The 19,845-nt window shown below is 42.6% G+C and overlaps 1 protein-coding gene across 1 annotated transcript in view; it reads left to right on the top strand.

Annotated features, from left to right (window-relative positions):
• Positions 1-19,845, top strand: part of LOC132828082 (polymeric immunoglobulin receptor-like) — a 43,028-nt gene that overhangs the window by 3,028 nt on the left and 20,155 nt on the right. Inside the window, exons 3-5 of the mRNA XM_060844995.1 lie at positions 81-404; positions 4,787-4,880; positions 11,815-11,886. Coding sequence (XP_060700978.1) covers positions 81-404; positions 4,787-4,880; positions 11,815-11,886 — 490 coding nt within the window. The remainder of the gene's footprint in view (positions 1-80; positions 405-4,786; positions 4,881-11,814; positions 11,887-19,845) is intronic.

The following is a 19,845-nucleotide window of genomic DNA, read 5'->3' on the forward strand; positions in this document are numbered from 1 at the left end:
GTTTTATTCAGGAAGAAAACTGACAAAGCATTGGAGGATATTTGATCTTTGATCTCTCAATAATTGTTTCTTTCCCACAGAAGCCGTCTCTGTTCCTGGGCTTCGATTTTTATCCCAACCAAATGTCTCATGTTCTGGGGGGTCAGTGACAGTCTCCTGTGAGTCTGCCCGGGGATCCCTCCCCATTCACTACGCATGGTCTGAGAAGATGCCATCACAAGATTCAAAGATCTCTGACACCAATAAACTGGATCTACATTGTCAATCCTTCACACAGCAGCATCATCAATATTACTGCACAGCCTCAAATACTCAGGGAACAAAACCCAGTGAAATGGTTAATGTGTCAGTCAACAATGTAAGACAGAAGAACTGCAGTTATAGGATACAGATCAACAGCATCGGTAAGTGTGATGTAAACAATGTTTATTTATTATCTCACTCTGAAAAACTGTAATTGAGAAAATGCACTCCATTTGTCTTATCGTCTGTTCTGAACAAAGCCAACTCTTTGCACTGTGCTTGGAAAATGAGGAGGAGCATAAAATACTATCCACAGCATGCATAAACATTTCAACAACTCCAATAACCTCTGCAAATTAAAACAATGATTGATTAACAAATTATTTGCATTTTTCTAAGAGATGGAATTATCAAATTCAGTACATGACTATTGTGTCCAGATTTTGGACAGGTATTGGGGATAGAGAGGAGATCAGTTGTACAATGAAATACCTGTAAATATTGCCTGCAGCCATTTCCTGATCTGATCTGTTTGAGCTGTCAGAGAAGAAGTAAGTCAGCATCAAGTCGAAGTGACACACGGGAACTGTATTTGGAACTATCAGCAGCAGCTCATGTGGCTGCACTCTCACTTTTGATGCCAGCATGTTGGGGCTTCCAGTTCCCCTTCGGGGTTAAAATTCAGCTGGATCCCACTGCCCAGCAGAGAGAAGTAATGCTGTGCTGTGGCAGGTGAGACAGTGTCGATGAGGTGAGAAACTGAGAACCTGTTCCCCATTTAGGAATGGCACCATTTGTAAACTAATTACAGAATAATGGTTCTCCTAGTGTCTGAGCAAGCATTCATTCCTCAATCAATGTTACTAAAAACAATCAGATTTTTGAGAGAATTATTTCAATGGCATTGACTGCTGCAAATTAACTTTTACATTAAAAATCAAAAGAACTGTGCATGCTGTAAATCAGAAACAAAAACAAAATCCAAAAGGATTTTATGAATCTCTTAAGAACAAAAGGGTAACTAGAGAGATAATATGACCAATCCAAGATCAACAAATTGGCCTTTGTGTGGAACCACAGGCAATGGGCAAGTACGAACCGAGTATTTTGCGTCAGTTTTACTGTTGAGAAAGACCTGGAGATACAGAATGTGGGGAAATAGATGATGACATCTTGATGATGTCCATATTACAGAGGAGGAGGTGCTGGATGTCTTAAAGTGAATAAAGTTCCCAGGACCTGATCTGGTGTACCCTCGAACTCTGTGGGAAGTTAGGGAAGTAATTGTTGGGCATCTTGACGAGATATTCATACCAAAGATAGTCACAGGTGATGTGCCGGAAGATTGGTGATTGGCTATGCAATGCCACTATTTAAGAAAGTTGGTAAGGAAAAGCTCAGGAACTATAGGCAGGTATTGGGCAAGTTGTTGGAGGGTATCCTGACGGACATGATTCATATGCATTTGGAAAAGCAAGGACTGATTATGGATGGTCAACATGGCTTGGTGCGTGGGAAATCATGTCTCATGAGCTTGGTTGAGTTTTTTGAAGAAGTAATTAATGAGGGCAGAACAGTGGATGTGATCTACATGGACTGCAGTAAAGCTTTTGACAAGGTTCCACATGTTAGACTCGTAAGCAAGGTTAGATCATGTGGAATAGAGGGAAGAGAGAGGGTAATGGTGGAGGATTGCTTTTCAGACTGGAGGCCTGTGACCAGCGGTGTGCCACAAGGATCGGTGCTGGGTCAACTGCTTTTCATCACTTACATAAATGATTTGGATGTGAACATATGAGGTATGGTTATTAAATTTGCAGATGACACCTAAATTGGAGGTGTAGTGAACAGCGAAGAAAGTTATCTCAGACGACAATGGGATCTCGATAAGATGGGCCAGTGAGCCGAGGAGTTGTAGATGGAGTTTAATTTAAATAAATGTGAGGTGCTGCATTTTGGAAAAGCAGGACATATGCATTTCATGGTAAGGACGTGGAGCGTGTTGCAAAACAAAGAGACCTTGGAATGCAGGTTCGTAGTTCCTTGAAAGTAGAGTCTCAGGCAAATAAGGTAGTGAAGAGATGTTTAGTATGCTTTCCTTTATTAGTCAGAGCATGGACACAGGAGTTGGGAGGTCGTGTTATGGCTGTACAGGACATTGGTTCGGCTACTTTTGCAATATTATGTGCAATTCTGGTCTCCCTCCTATCGGAAAGATTTTGTGAAATTTGAAAGGGTTCAGAAAAGATTGACAATGATGTATCCACGAGTGGAGGATTTGAGCTACAGGGAGAGGCTGAATAGGCTGGGGCTGTTTTCCCTGGTGCATCGGAGGCTGAGGGGTGAACTTATGAAGGTTTATAAAATCATGTGGGCCAAGAGCAGAGTAAATAGACAATATCTTTTCCCTGGGGTGGGAGAATCCAGAACTAGAGGACATAGATTTAGGGTGAGGGGGGGGGGAAAGGTTTAAAAGTGACCTAAGTTGCAATGTTTTAAATCAAAGCTTTGTGCGTGTATGCACTGAGCTGCCAGATAAGTGGTGGAGACTGGTACAATTCCAACATGTGAAAGTTATGATTTGGAGGAGCCGGGGTTGGACTGGCTGCATGACACCGTAATTTTTTGCTATAAATTCTGCGTCTGATGGTCCTGCTTCACAACCACCTGATGAAGGAGCACACTTCGAAAGGTAGTGCTTCCAGATAAACCTCTTGGACTATAACCTGGTGTTGTGTGATTTTGAACATATAAAAGGCATAATTAGCAAGGGTTGAGAGGGATAAGGGCCAAGTGCTGGCAAATGGGACTAGATTAGGTTAGGATATCTGGTCAGCAAAGATGAGTTGGACCGAAGGGTCTGTTTCTGTGCTTTATTTCCCTGTGACTCTGTAGGAGTCCCTGGAGTGCCTGTGACTTTGAAATATGTTTAGGCCAGACACTGTTATAAACTTATGTTGATTTGACAGTACTACAAACTCACACCTTGTCCTCATGCCTCAAGGTCTGCCCCCATTACATCCCTACCCACCCTGTCATCTAGACAGCCCTACACTACACCTCCTCCATTCTCTGCTCCACTGTTCTAAAACTGCTCCCCCCACCCTCTCACCAAACACAATAAGGACAGGGTGTCCTTTGTCCTTACCTTCCACCCCAGTCTCCGCCTCCAACATATCATTCTTAAACACTTCTGTGAACTTCAACTACACACCATAACCAAGAATATCTTCCCCTCCCCACCCCCCTCCAGCTTCTGCAAAGACCGCTGCCTTCATCACTTGTTGCTTCCCCCACTCATACCACCGAACCTCCAAACTCCCATTACCTTCCCCTGTAACCGTAAAAGATGCAAAACCTGCTGGTACACCTCCCCCCCCCCCCCCCCCCCACCTCCAGCCAGGCCCAAAACAGTCCTGCCAGGTGAAACAGAGGTTCACCTGACTCTCCTCCAACTGAGTTTACTGTATCCGCTGCACCCAATGTGGTCTTCTCTATGTTGGGGAGACCAAACGTAAGCTTAGGGAATGGTTTGTTGAGCATCTCAGTCAGATCTGCAGAGGCCAACCGATCCCCCCGGTCACTGCCCATTTTAATTCCCTTTCCCACTCCATTTCCGACATGTCCATTCTTGGCCTCCTCCATTGCCACAGTGAATCAGATCGCAAATTGGAGGAACAACACCTTATCTTCTGCCTGAGCAGTGTACAGCCTGGAGGACTCAATAATGAAATCTCCAATTTCAAATAGCCTCCATTCCCATCCCTGAACTTCTTTTCCAGCCCCTCCCCCTCCCTTCCATGACTCTGACTGACCCTTCCTTCCAGCTCCCAGCTGGACTCATCCTTTCCATCACCAAAAGCCTTATCCTCTACTAGTGTTCAGCTATCACTACCTCAACATTCCCCCCCTCCCCATCCAAAACACTCTTCCACAACACCACCCCCTTTACCTACAGCTCCCCTCACTGTCACCCCCAGGCCTGAAGAAAGGTTCCACCTGAAGCATCAACTTCTCCACCTCCTGATGCTGCCTGGCTTGTTGTGTTCTTCCAGCCTCTTGTTTGTCTACTCATATTTAAGGAGCAAATTAACTCCAGCCTTTTTAGGTAGAAATACCAAGGTGGAGGCAAAAATCCAAATCATGTTGAAAGCTCACCCAGCCATCACAGGATATAACAGGAGAGACCACTGAATCCCCCAGGAATACATTGTCCAGTGGGGACAGTGACCAGCTCAGTGTCTGGAACATTGTTTTTACATTTGACAAGGACGAGAAGGGGGATCTCAGGAATACAGTCCCACCAACCTCAGCCTTTAACAAGCATACAGCAATATCAATGTCCAGGTGGAGATCCAAACACAAATTATGTTGAAGCTAGGTCACTACCACATCTCTCCAGACAGGGGGAGTTAGAGAGAAATGAATTCAACAAAATCTATTATTCACAACAAGTTGTGACGTTCCATCAGTGAGGAGAGCTTTCATGGTTGTCTGCAAGTGAGACTCAGATGAAACTGAATATTTTCTTATGTCTCAATAGGAGAGGAATATTTTTGTGACAATTCCTCAACAATTTCGGCAAAAACATCACGAACAACAAGAACATCTTCAGAATCCAAGTCTGTCACTAAAAGGTAGATCATTTTCATTGTCAATATTTCATTGATTCCAAGTGAGAATTGGTGATTTAGCATAAAGGTTTACAATAATTTCCACTTTCAGACTATGATTTATCAGAATGGAAAAGGTGGGTGATTGTGTACAGAGCAATTGTAGAGTCATACAGTCATAGAGATGTACATGTGGAAACAGAGCCTATTGTCCAACTCGTCCATGCTGACCAGATATCCTAAACTAATCTAATCCCATTGACTAACTCTTGACCCATATCCCTCTAAAACCTTCCTATGCATATATCCATCCAGATTCCTTTTAAGTGTTGCAATTGTCCCAGCCTCCACCACTTTCTCTGGCAGCTCATTCCATAATGCACCACTCTCTGTGAAAAAGATGGCCCGTAGGTCCCTTTGTTTCAGGAGGCAGTCACACCTGGTAGATTAAGTAATTCAAACTCAGTCAGTGATCAGGGACAAAAGGGTGTGTTGAGTGAGCCAGGTAGGGGGATCCTGAGTTCAGGAACGAAGGAGTCTCAGCTTTTAACCTTTTCCAGCAGGTATGAGATGTTTGCTCCCTGTGTGGATGAGGAAAAGGGCGGTGGGGATGATGAGCTAGCTAACCACAGCACCATGGTGCAGAAGGCCATTCAAGAGGGGAGAGCTAAAAGACAAGTGGTCATTATAGGGGATTCTATAGTTAGTGGGATAGATAGCATCCTTTGCAAGACTGATCCGGAGTCCCGTATGGTGTGTTGTCTGCCTGCTGCCAGGGTGCAGGACATCTCTGGCCAGCTTGAAAGGATTTGGAGCTGGAGGGGGAAGGTCCAGTTGTTGTCCTCCAACAACATAGGCAAGGCTATTACCGGTTTGAGGATTATCAACCCCAAGGAACGAAATGAAGGAACTGGTCCTCAAGGGTTATAATCTCCAGATTAATATACAAGCAATGTGTTTTGGGATAAGAAAATTAAGGAAGTAAACATGTTGCTAAGGGAATGGTGCGGGAAAGAGGAGTTCCATTCATGGGGCATTGGCATCAGTTTTGGAACAGGAGGGATCTGCATTGATGGGACGGTCTCGACCTTAAACGATCTGGACCAGTGTTCTAGAAAAAAATATAAATAGGGTGGTCACTAGGACTTTAAACTAGTGAGGTGGGGGGAAGGGAAGGGGAAACCGACAGGAAATATGATGGTAAATAACAAGGTAAGCCACAGGTTAGCATGTGTGCAGGACGGTTTATCGACAACGCAGATTATGAGAAAAGTGAAAAGGAAGGATAATTTTAGAGATGATGAAAATCATGAGAGCATGAAAACTAGCATAAAGGCACTTTACTTGAATGTTCATAGCATTCTTAACAAGGTTAACAGCACAAATTATTGCGAATGAATAAGATTTAGTCACCATTACGGAGACATGGTTACAGGATGGTCACGACTACGGGTTAAATATCCAGGGCTAACAGACTAGAAGGTAAGGGAGGTGGTGTCACTCTGATATTCAAGGGTGACATCAGGGCCATGCTGAGAGATGATATAGGTTCTATGGAGAATAAGATTGAATCCATTTGGGTGGAAATTTGAAATTTTAAGAAGAAAATGTCACTGATAGGCATAGTCTATAGGCCACCAAATAATAACATCACATTAAGGTAGACAATAAACAAAGAAATAACTAATGCCAATAAAAATGGTATGCCAATTATCATGGGGAATTTTAATCTACATGTGGACTGGTCGAACCAGCTCTGTCAGGGTAGCCTTGAGGAGGAGTTTGTTGAGTGTATCTGTGATAGTTTACTTGAACAGTGTGTAATGGAACCGACAAGGGAGCAAGTTATCCTAGATTTGGTCCTGTGTTTTGGGACAGGAATAATGAATGACTTCATAGTTAGGGATCCTCTTGGAATGAGTAATTACAGTATGGTTGAATTTAGAATACAGATGGAGAGAGTGAAGTTAAAATCCAATATCAGGGTCCTGTGTTTAAACAAGTGAGACTACGATAGGATGAGGGAGGACTTGGCTAAAGTAGACTGGAAACAAGACTTTATGGTGGGACAGTTGATGAGCAGAGGAGGACTTCCAAGCAATTTTTCAAAGTGCTCAGCAAAAGTATATTCCAGTGAATTGAAGGACTGTAAGGAAAGGGATAATCTGCCATGGGTGTCTCAGGAAATAAGGGAGGCTATCAAATTGAAAGAGAAGGCATACAAAATGGCCAACATCAGTGGTATACTAAAAGGTTGAGAAAGCTTTAAAAGTCAACAGAAAGCCACAAAATAGCTATATATTAAAGTGAGGTAGACTATGAGAAAAACCTAGCACAGAATATAAAGACACATAGCAAAAGTTTCTACAGATATATAAACCAAAAAAGAATGGCTAAAATTAACATTGGTCTTTTAAAGGATGAGAAGGGTCATTTATTAATGAGATATGATGAAATGGCCAAGGCATTGAAAATATATTTTATGTCAGTTTTCACAGTAGAGGACACAAATAACATACCAGTAACTGACAAAGAGATGGAGGTAAGTGAGGCCCTGGGAACAATCGTTATTATGGAAGAGCAAGTGTTGGGCAAACTAATGGAGCTCAGGACAGACAAGCCTCTTTGCCCTGATGGAATGCATCCCAGGGTGCTAAAAGAGATGGTGAGAGAAATAACAAGATTTTCAGAAATTTGCTGGATACTAGGGCACTTCCAGCAGATTGGAAAACAGCAAATATGACGCCACTGTTTAAAAAGGACAGTAGACAAATGATGGGGAATTGTAGACCGGTTAGCTGAACCTGTCATGGGGGAGTTGCTTGAGCCCATTATCAAGGAAGAAATAACAAGAAATCTCAGTAGAAATTGTCCCATTAGGCAATCGCAGTGTGGGTTCATGAAAAGCAGGTCATGCCCTTTTGGAATTCTATGAAAACATTATGAGCACTGTGGACAGTGAGGACCCAGTAGACGTAGTGCACCTGGATTTCCAAAAGGCCTTTGATAAGGTGCTACATAAGAGGTTGCTGCATGTGATAAAGATGCATGGCATTAGGGGTAAAGTATAAGAGGATAGAGGATTGGTTAACAACAGGAGCCAAAGAGTGGGGATAAATGAGCGCAATTCTGGTTGGCAATCAGTAACAAGTGGTGTGCCTCAGGGATCGGTGCTGGGACCACAATTATACACAATTTATATAGATAATTTGGAGTTGGGGATCTGATGTACGGGGTCATAGTTTGCAGATGACACTAAGGTGAGTGGCAGAGCAAAGTGTGCAGAGGATTGTGAAACTTTGCACAGGAACATAGATAACTTATGTGATTGGCAAAGTTCCGGCCGATGGAATACATTGTTAATTATTGTGAAGTCATCCATTTGGGTGGGAGTTACAGTAACAAGGACGATTACTTGAATGGTAAAAAGTTGCAGCATGCTGCTATGCAGAAGGACCTGGGTGTCCTTGTGCATGAATCACAGAAGGTTAGTCTGCAGATACAACAGGTAATTAGGAAGGCAAATGGAATTTTGTCCTTCATTGCTAAAGGGGTTGAGTTTAAAAGCAGAGAGGTTCTGTTGCAGCTGTATCAGGTGCTGGTGAGGCCACACCTGGAGTACAGGGTACAGTTTTGATCTCCATACTTGAGAAAGGATACACTGGCATTGGAGGGGCTGCAGAAGAGGTTCACCAGGTTGATTCAGGAGTTCAGGGGGGTTATATTATAAAAGAGACTGAGTAGACTGGGATCATATTCATTGGAATTCTGAAGAATGAAAGAGTATTTTACAGAAAGATATAAAATTATAAAGGGTATAGATAAGAGAGTTGTGGAAAGGATATTTCCACTGGCAGGTGAAACAAGGACAAGAGGACACATCCTCAAGATGATGGGCAGCAGATATAGGATTGAATTAAGAAGGAATTTCTTCACCCAGAGGGTTGTGAATCGATGGAATTCCCTGCCCAATGAAGTAAATGGTTTTAAAGCTAATATAGATTATTTTGAACAACAAAGGAATTAAGGGTGATGGTGAGAGGGCGGGTAAGTGGAAAAGAGGCCATGAAAAGATCGGCCATGATCTTATTGAATGGACGATCAGGCTCGAAGGGCCAACTGGCCTACTCCTGCTCCAAGTTCTTATTCTTATGCCTCTAGTTCTGAACTTCCATTGCCTTTCTTACAATGTTGTTATTTATCTAATTGGAAATTCATAACAGGAAGTACCAATTTTCTGTTTGCAACCTCCCAGATTGAGGTGCAGTTTTCAGCATTAAAATTCAATACTTCATTATTTATCTCAGCTCACGGTATTTATCAAAGACCAGCAATGACAGCTTTTTTTAAGCCAGGATGTTCTGGAGAATTATTGGACAGCATGTTCTCTGTCATTTGCTCCTTCTCCATTCTTTCATCTTACACATTATTCCCAAACTGAGAGGGTGGGAGGCTGTCTGGTTCCAGCTGGTTAAGCCTTGCCTGTTAGAAGGTGCAGGAGCAGTGTGGGATGATGATATTCTGAGTTCCTCACTGACTGAAGAGATATCTCACCCACTGGAATATTACACAAGACTGCAGTGGACACCTGCAAATGTCCAACCATTTAACGTGATAACCCACATGGTTAACATTGGGCTGACCATTTCAGGATGTGTTACTGAAACTTGTTTGATTTGACCTTTACCTATTTGTCATTACTGTGGTTGTAAGATGCTTTTAGACCAGAAGCTGTTCTGAACATCTGTCGATCTATCAGCACCATAATAGCCACACCTTGTCTACATCTGACAGGAGCTAACATAAAGGCTGCCTCATCAGGTATAAATACCATTATAGGAGGCGCTGGGGTGGCGATGGTCTCGTGGTATTATTGCTGGATTGTTCAACCAGAGACCAAGGTCAACTTCTGGGGACCTGGGTTCAAACCTTGTTGTGGCAGGTGGTGGAATCTGAATTCAACAAAAATCTGGGATTAAGAGTCTACCAATGGCCATGAATCCATTGCCAACTGTTGGAAATTCCCACCTGGTGAGAACATAGAGCATGGAACATAGAACATTACAGTGTAGTACAGACCCTTCGGCCCTCGATGTTGCGCCGCCATGTCATACTAATCTGAAGCCCATCCCACCTACACTATTCCATGTACGTCCATATGCCTGTCCAATGACGACTTAAATGCACTTAAACTTGGTGAATCTACTACCGTTGCAGACAAAGCATTCCATACCCTTACTACTCTCTGAGTAAAGAAACTACCTCTGACCTATCTCCCCTCACTTTAAAGTTGTGTCTCCTCATGTTTGCTGTTCCCATACTTGGAAAAAGGCTCTCCCTGTCCACCCTATCTAACCCACTGATTATCTTGTATGTCTATTAAGTCACCTCTCAACCTTCTTCTCTCTAACTAGAACAGCCTCAAAGCCCTCAGCCTTTTCTCGTAAGACATTCCATCCATACCAGGCAATATCCTAGTAAATCTCCTCTGCACCAATTCCAAAGCTTCCACATTCTTCTTTTAATGCGGTGACCAGAACTGTGCACAATACTCTGGCCATACCAGAGCTTTGTACTGCTGCAGCATAACATCCTGGATCTGAAACTCAATCCCTCTATTAATAAAGGCCAAAACACTCTATGCCTTCTTAACAACCCTGTCAATCTGGGTGGCAACTTTCAGGGATCTGTGTACCTGGACACCGAGATCTCTCTGCTCATCTGCCCTCCCAAGAATCTTACCATTAGCTAGTACTTTGCATTCCGATTAGTCCATCCAAAATGTATCACCTCACACATGTCCATAGTAAACTCCATTTGCCACCTCTCAGCCCAGCTCTGCATCATATCTCTGTCTCTTTGCAACCTACTACATCCTTCGTCACTATCCACAACTCCACCGACCTTAGTGTCGTCTGCAAATTTACTAACCCACCCTTCTAAGCCCTCAACCAGGTCATTTATAAAAATGACAAACAACAGTGGACCCAACACCGACCCTTACGGTATGCCGCTAATAACTGGACACCAAAATGAACATGTTCCATCAACTACAACTCTCTGTTTTCTTTCAGCAAGCCAATTACTGATCCAAACTACTATGTCTCCCATAATCCCATTCCTGCACATTTTGTACAATAGCCTACTGTAGGAAACCTTATCGAACGCCTTGCTGAAATCCATATGCACCAAATCAACCGGTTTACTCTCATCTACCTGTTTGATCACTTTGTCAAAAAAGTCAATAAGACTCGTTAGGCACGACCTACCCTTCACAAAACTGTGCTGACTGTCCCTGATCAGATTATTCTTTTCTAGATGGTTATAAATCCTATCTCTTATAACCTTTTCCAACACTTTACCAACAACTGAAGAGAGACTCACTGGCCTGTAATTACCCTTTTTAAATGAGGGTACCATATTTGCTATCCTGCAGTCCTCAGGCACTATTCCTGTAGATAATGATGATTTGAAGATCAATGCCAAGGCTCGGCAATCTCTTCCCTTGCTTCCCAGATGATCCTAGGATAGATCCCATCCGGCCCAGGGGACTTCTCTATTTTCACACTCTGGTTCACTCACGTCCTTCAGGGAAGGAAACTGCCTTCCTTATTCAGTCTGGCCTACATGTGACTCCAGACTAACAGTAATGTGGTTGACTCTTAAGTGCCCTCTGGGTAATTAGGGATGGACAACACATGCTGGCCCAGCAAGTGATGTCCTCATCCCCTTAATGATTAAAAAAAGATGTGCGACTGAAAAATGTCTCATTTGATCTTTATCTGTTGTTCATGTCAGTAATAAATTAAACTGTAATTTAAGTTTCCCACATAACTCCCTGAGCTGTGCTGCTTTACTTTGCTACAATATGCTGCAGTGTAAACAGGGGATAACTGTTTGAAATATGAAGCAGTCTTGTTTCCTTCAAATGATTTTGTATTTCTTCTGTTTTACACAGTTACGTTGTCTGGGATGTGATACGCTGGGTACTCTTCACTGTCCTGGTGATTTGTTCTGTTTCAGTCACAATGTTTACACAAAAACATTAGGTGAACATCATGGCCTTTACAAGAATGATTTTGAGCACTCTAAGTTCCCCATCAATGAGGTGGCCCTGGGTGGAGGGGTTTCGAAGCAGGAGACACAGTTTGAGAAGAATGGGTTGACCATTCGGGACTGAGATGAGCAGGAATATTTTCACTCAGAGGGTGATGGTTTGTTGGAATTCTCTGCCCCAGAGAGCTCTGGAAGATCCATCCTTGAGCATATTCAAGATTTGGAGGTGCTGGTGTTGGACAGGGGTGGACATAGTTAAAAATCACACAACACCAGGTTATAATCCAACAGGTTTGTTTGGAGGCACAAGCTTTCGAAGTGCTGCTTCTTCATAAGAACCAAAACTCACAAACCCACAAGAAAAGATGAAAGACTTAATCTTGGTTTGTTCAATATATCATTTCAGCTGCATGAAACTGTCACCTTCTGCTATAAATTCTGTGTCTGATGGTCCTATTTCACCACCACCTAATGAAGGAGCAGCCCTTTGAAAACTAATGCCTCCAAATAAACCTGTTGGACTATAACCTGGTGTTGTGTGACTTTTAACTGAGTATATTCAAAACAGAGATCAATAATGTTCTGGGTATGGAGGGACATGGTGGGGGAGAGAGCAAGAAAAATGGTATTCAGGTGGAAGATTTACTCTGATCCAGGTGAATGCTGAAGGAGACTCGAGGGGCTGAATAGCCTACTCTGGTCCTGCCTTATCTCTCTCCATGGTGGCCTCATGCTGTTAAATGCTGTCATTGTACCATCACTTCTTCTGGCAGCTCGTTTCCACACACACAACCCTCTGCATGAAAAAGTCACTCCTCAGGTCATTTTGAAATCTTTTCCCTCTCACCTTCAACCCAAGCCCTCTAGGTCTGGACAACCCCAAAAGGAAAAAGACCTTGGCTGTTCACCCTGTCCATGCCCTTGTTTAAATCTCATTGGATAACATAGTCATGTGTCCTAATCTGGAATGAAGACAATGTAAATGCTGTTGGGTAGAGATATAAGTGAGTTAGTGTGTAATAGTTTCATTGGATGGAACCTTGTTATCTGTTAAAATAATAAAATATATTTGTTGCTATTCGAATGAATTGATCTGTTCAGCAGTTATTGGTATGTACGGCTCCCATGCAGATATTAATCAACATTTAAATAAAGAAACCTGAGTCTCGTCTGACCTTAAGAGGAAATACAACTTCAAATCCCCCTTTCCCAGGTTCTCATAGAACATATGAGGTGCCAGACAGCAAAAGAAAATGACATATTCCCAGGTCACTGTCACTTTGTCCTTCACATGGGGAGTGTTAGGGCTAATAAGGGCTTTGTAATTCTCAAAGACATGAGCTCTGATGGGAAATTAGGGACACAATGGCTAGAGAGAGAGAATGAACAGAAACGGTGAGATGACAAAAGATCCTTGGGTCCACAGGGAGAGCAACAATAAAGAGAGGAAGAAGGATCATTCTGCATCACAGGTAGAGTCTGCTGTGAAAGGATACAGATCAACAGCATCGGTAAATGTGACGCAAACAATGTTTGCTTATTATCTCACTCAGGAAAACTGTAATTGATAAAATGAACTCCATTTGTTTCATGGAGTCATAGAAATGTACAGCCTCTTAAATGTTGCAATTGTACCAGCCTCCACCACATCCTCTGGCAGCTCATTCCATATAAGTACCACCCTCTGCGTGAAAAACTTGCCTCTTAGGTCTCTTTTATATCTTTCCCCTCTCACTCTAAACCTATGCTGTCTAGTTCTGGACTCCCTGACCCCAGGGAAAAGACTTTGCCTATTTATCCTATCCATGCCCTTCATAATTTTGTAAACCTCTACAAGGTCACCCCTCAGCCTCCGACGCTCCAGGGAAAACAGCCCCAGCCTGTTCAGCCTCTCCCTGTCGCTCAAATCCTCCAACCCTGGCAACATCCTTGTAAATCTTTTCTGAACCCTTTCAAGTTTCACAGCATCTTTCCGATAGGAAGGAGACCAGAATTGCATGCAATATTCCAACAATGCCCTAACCAATGTCCTGTACAGCAACAACATGACCTCCCAACTCCGGTACTCAATACTCTGACCAAGAAAGGAAAGCATACTAAACGCCTCCTTCACTATGCTATCTACCTGTGACTTGACTTTCAAGGAGCTATGAACCTGCACTCCAAGGTTTCTTTGTTCAACAACACTCCCTAGGACCTTACCATTAAGTGTATAAGTCCTGCTAAGATTTGCTTTCCCAAAATGCAGCACCTCGCATTTATCTGAATTAAACTCCATCTGCCACTTCTCAGCCCATTGGCCCATCTGGTCCAGATCCTGTTGTAATCTGAGGTAACACTCTTCGCTGCCCATTACACCTCCAATTTTGGTGTAATCTGCAAACTTACTAACTGTACCTCTTATGCTGGCATCCAAATCATTAATGTAAATGACAAAAAGTAGAGGGCCCAGCATCGATCTTGAGGCACTCCACTGGTCACAGGCTTCCAGTCTGGAAAACAACTCTCCACCACCACCCTCTGTCTTCTACCTTTGAGCCAGTTATCTATCCAAATGGCTAGATCTCCCTGTATTCCATGAGATCTAACCTTGCCAATCAGTCTCCCATGGGGAACCTTGTCGAACGCCTTACTGAAGTCCATATAAATCACATCTACTGCTCTGCCCTCATCAATCTTCTTTGTTACTTCTTCAAAAAACTCAATCAAGTTTGTGAGACATGATTTCCCACACACAAAGCCATGTTGACTATCCCGAATCAGTCCTTGCCTTTCTAAATACATGTACATCCAGTTCTGAAGATGATTTAAACTGTACTTGGAAAATGAGCAGGTACATAAAATACTCCTCACAGCCTGCAGAAACATTGCAACAACTCCAACAATCCCTGCAAAATTAAAACAGCATTTGATTGATGGAGAATTTGCAATTTTTTTTATCAATTGGAATTTTAAATTCAGTACATGACTGTTGTGTCCAGATTTAGGGCTGATATTGGGGATAGAGTGGCAATCAGTTGTACAATGAAATATCTGTACATATTGCCTGCAGCCATTTCCTGATCTGATCTGTTTGAGCTGTCAGAGAAGAAGCAAGTCAGCATCAAGTCGAAGTGAGACACGGGAACTGTATTTGGAACTATCAGCAGCAGCTCATGTGGCTGCACTCTCACTTTTGATGCCAGCATGTTGGGGGTTCCAGTTCCCCTTCGGGGTTAAAATCCAGCTGGATCCCACTGCCCAGCAGAGAGAAGTAATGCTGTGCTGTGGCAGGTGAGACAGTGTCAATGAGGTGATAAACTGAGAACCTGTTCCCCGTTAGGAATGGCACCATTTGTAAACTATTTACAGAATAGAGGTTCTCCGAGCAACCATTCATTCCTCAATCAATGTTACCAGTAACAACCAGATTTTTGAGAGAATGATGTTAATGCTACTGGCTGCTGCAAATTAACTTCTAGTTATTGCTGCATTCCAACTCTTTGTTTCCATCAACTCAGTGACTCACAGGATGGGAGGGATTTTGGGATCTCCTCAGATTTTGTAAAGTACCAAAACCCATCTGATTCATCAATGTCCTTTAGGGAAGGAAATCTGCTGCCATTTCCAGGTCTGCTGTGAAAAAAGATTTGCTAACCCACGATAGGCCCACAAAAGCAAAATTTGCCAAACTGTACCACAACACCCAGAATTCCCAAGCAGCTTACAAGCTGAATCAGACAGCACAGACAAGGGAATACACTTTAAGCTCCCATGGACATGATAGAGCACCACAGATATGTCAAAGCCCTAAGGGCAGTTTCACAACCCAGCAATACCAAAGCCACACAAAGAGCAGGTCAGACAGAAAGGCACCAGCAAGGACATGTCCAGGCACAGGAGAATGGAAGCACCTCACCATTTCACAAGAGACATTAACATCTACCTGTGAAGAGGAATGGAACCATTGTTACTGTCAGGATGTTGCATTGTGTGAAGGAATTGGACATTCATGTGATAACTGTTTTCCAATTAGCATCCTTGTAACTAGATTACTCCATTTCCAGATACATTGTAGTTTCCCATTTCTTACTCAGTGTCATTGTGTAACATTATTATAAAGCTGGTCTCATCCTCAGCTCTGGGAAGAGAAATCTGATCTACCTGTGCAGACTGTCAGTTCTGTGTCAGTCTAGTCAATTTCTCTTCCAGTGATATGGCTTGTAATAAATTGTTTGTCAATTTCACTTCGAGCTGTGTTTTGTGATCTCTAACCTATTGGGCAAATTTCTCCGAAATCTGCTCTACATGGGACTCCAGCAATGTGGTTTGTTCCGAATTGCCCTCTTCAAATGGTCTAGAAAGCCACTCAGTCAGGGGTAATTAGGAATGGGCAACGAAAGCTAGCCATTAAAGAACAACAGATCAAAAATTAACAGTTTAATTGTTGCAGAAATGATTCCTTTAAAACACACCCAAGCCATGCTGTTTGTACTCTTTGGAGATTGGAAACCCCATTGGATCTACCTCATGGATCTTTACGGTTCAGGAGATGGAAAATCGCTGGCAGGATCTGTGTCTGGAGATGAGGTTTCATATTATTCTTGAAAGTTCAAAAATCAACCCCAGGAGGGTAGAAGTGACCACTGCCAATATCAGCAAGTGACAGCCCCATGTGAAACCCCTGGTTTTCAACAAGTGGGATATCTGGGTTGTAGTTACCAGTCCAAACCCTTTAACAAACCCAAATGGAACACATCAACTCTCAGATTCAGGAAATAAAATAACTCTGAGATTTGTGAAATTGTGCTGACCAATCCTGATTGAGATATTTAATAAAGTAACCAAAACGAATGGTGACAGCACAGCAGTACACATTGTCTACACAGGCATTATGGACAGGGTTCCACAGGGTAGACCAATCAGTAAAGTTAGATCACATGGGATTCTGGGTCAGCTTGCCAACTCGAGACAAAATTGGTTTGGTGGCAAGAGACAGAGGGTGGTGTTGAAGGGTATTTTTGGATGGGAGATCTGTGATTAGTGGTGTTTCGCAGGGATTGGTGCAATTTATATCAGCAATTTGGATAGGAATTCAAGAGACATGGGTAATGGGTTTTTGGATGACTCCAAATTTGGTCAATAGTCAACAGTGAAGAAGATTATCTAAGATTATCAAGGTATTTTGATCAATAGGGTCGATGGGCTGATGAATGGCAGATGGAGGTTAATTTGGATGAATGTGAGGTTAAGCATTTTGGTAAAACAAACAAGGGGAGGACTTTACAATTAATGGACGGGCCCTGGGTAGTGCTTTTCAACAGAGAGACCTCAGCTTTCAGGTTAAGAAGGTGTTTAGCACGCCTGTCTAAATTACTCAGATCTCTGAGTATCAGAGTTGGAACAGGATGTTTCTGAGGCCACTTTTGGAGCACTGTGTCCAGTTCTGGTCACCCTGCAAGAGGAAGGTTATTATTCAACTGGAGAGGGTTCAGAAAAGATTTATCAAGATATTGCGAAATCCGGAGGGTTTGAGTTATAAGGATAGGTTATGGGGAGACCTTGCTGAAGTTTCCAAAATTGTGAGGGGTATCAGTCAGTTGAATAGAAAAGGGTTTTTATTTCCGTAGCATAGGAGAGTACAAAGTAAGGGGCATATTTTAATGTGAGATGAGAAAGATGTAAAAGAGACCTAAGGGACAATGTTTCCATGTAGTGGGTGGTCCATATGTAGAATGAAATGCCAGAGGACATGGTAGATGAAGGTATAGTTCCAACATTTAAAAGAGATTTGGATTGGTAAGTGAACAGGAAAGGTTTGGAGGGACGTGGGACAAATGCAGGCAAGTAGAACCAGTTTATTATGAGAAACCTGTTCAGCCTGGACATATTGAACAGAAGGATCTATTTCTGTGCCATATGAATCTATGACACTGGTTGGAATAATGAAGGGCAAAGTGTTGGGACTTTTTTGGCTTTTCAATTACAGTCTGTTTTGTCATAATTGTTTCTTTCCCAAAGAAGCCATCTCCGTTCCTGGACTTCAATTTTGATGACAACCAAATGTCTCACGTTCAGTGGGCACAGTGCCAATCTCCTGCAATTCTGCCCAGGGATCCCTCCCCATTCACTACCTTCTCAAGAAGACCCCATCTCAAGATCTCTGACTCCAATAAACTGGATCTACAACATCAATCCTTCAAACACCATGTGGAGGTGCCGGTGTTGGACTGGGTTGGATAAGGTCAATAATCACACAACACCAGGTTAGAGTCCAACAGGTTTATTTGGAAACACTAGCTTTTGGAGTGTCGCTCCTTCATCAGGGGATATTAGACAGAAAGATTTCAGACACAGCATTTATAAGGAAATAATCAATGGATCATACAACACATGCAAGCGAATTGAACACACGTAAGTTGGCTGTTAAATCTTCAATCATTTAGAATGGAAGTGCAGGTTTCGATTGATTAATATATAAATCCTAGAATTTCTTTCCAGTGGCTGTCCTGAGGTAAGTATTATCAATATAAAGGAGGTGACACCTCTGGTCAGACAGTGTATTTTGGGTGTGAGGTTTTGTTTGGAGTGCTCAGTTGGAGTCAAACAGATTTTTTTCCCCAAAGTAAGAGTTTATACAATGATACATTGACTGACTATCTACAAATTTCTAAATTTGTGCTTCCTAAATAAAATAGAATGTATCTGCAAACACAAATCTGCAAGTGCAAATTCACCCCACAGACTTATTGTTTAAAAAGCACACAATCTATAGATAGTCAGACAATGTGACATTTTATAAACTCCTACTTTGGAAATAAAACCAGTCTCACTCCAGCCTGATGGAGGAGCAGTGTTCTGAAAGCTCATGTTTACAAATAAACCTGTTGGACCACAACCTGGTGTGTCGTTTTTGACCTAATCCTTCACACAGCAACATCATCAATATTACTGCACAGCCTCAAAGACTCAAGGGATCAAACGCCAGTGAAATTGTTCATGTATCAGTTACCAGGGTAGCAGAGAGGGGCTGTAGTTCCATGATATAAATCAGCAGCATCGGTAAATTTTATACAAACACTGAGGCTGACGCATTCATTTAATGTCTATTCAAACTGCTCATTGGTTAAGTTTCTTGTCTAACTACGAACAACTGCACCTCGTCCCGTTACCTCATCACGGATAAAATTGGGCTGACCATTCCAGGATATGTTACTGCAACTTGTTTCATTTAAGCTTTATCTATTGCTCCTTTCTGTGGCTGTAAAGCACATTCAGACCAGAAACTGTTCTGTCCAACTGCTGATTTGTCAGAACTAGCCACGCTTTGTCTACACCTGACAGGAGCTAACATAAAGACTGCCTCATCGGATATAAATACCTTCACAGGACGTACTACAGCGGATTCTTTCATTTGAACCTTATCTGTTGTTCAGGTTAGTAATAAAATACACGGTAATTTAATTTTCCCACAAAACTGCGTTAGCTTTGCTGCTTTTACTTTGCTACAGTATACTGCAGTGTAACAGGTTAACAGGGGCGGCATGGTGGCTCAGTGGTTAGCACTGCTGCCTCATAGCACCGGGGATCTGGGTTTGATTCCCACCTCAGGTGACTGTGTGGCGTTTGCAAAATCCCACCATATCTGCTTGGGTTTCCTCTGGGTGCTCAGGTTTCCTTCCACAAGTCAATGATAAATTGCCCCGAGTCGGGGTAAATGTAGAGGAGAGGATCCAGGTCGGTTACTCTTCAGAGGTTGAATGCAGACTTGAAGGGTCTGTTTCCATGCTGAAGAGAATCTAATCTAACAAGGGAATATGTATTTCAACTATGAAGCAGTCTTGTTTACTTCAAATGATTTTGCATTTCTTCTGTTTTACACAGTTACGTTGTCTGGGATGTGATACGCTGGGTACTCTTCACTCTCCTGGTGATTTCTTGTGTTTCAGTCACA

The sequence above is a fragment of the Hemiscyllium ocellatum genome, chromosome 26 (assembly GCF_020745735.1).
Source record: "Hemiscyllium ocellatum isolate sHemOce1 chromosome 26, sHemOce1.pat.X.cur, whole genome shotgun sequence".
NCBI lineage: Eukaryota > Metazoa > Chordata > Chondrichthyes > Orectolobiformes > Hemiscylliidae > Hemiscyllium > Hemiscyllium ocellatum.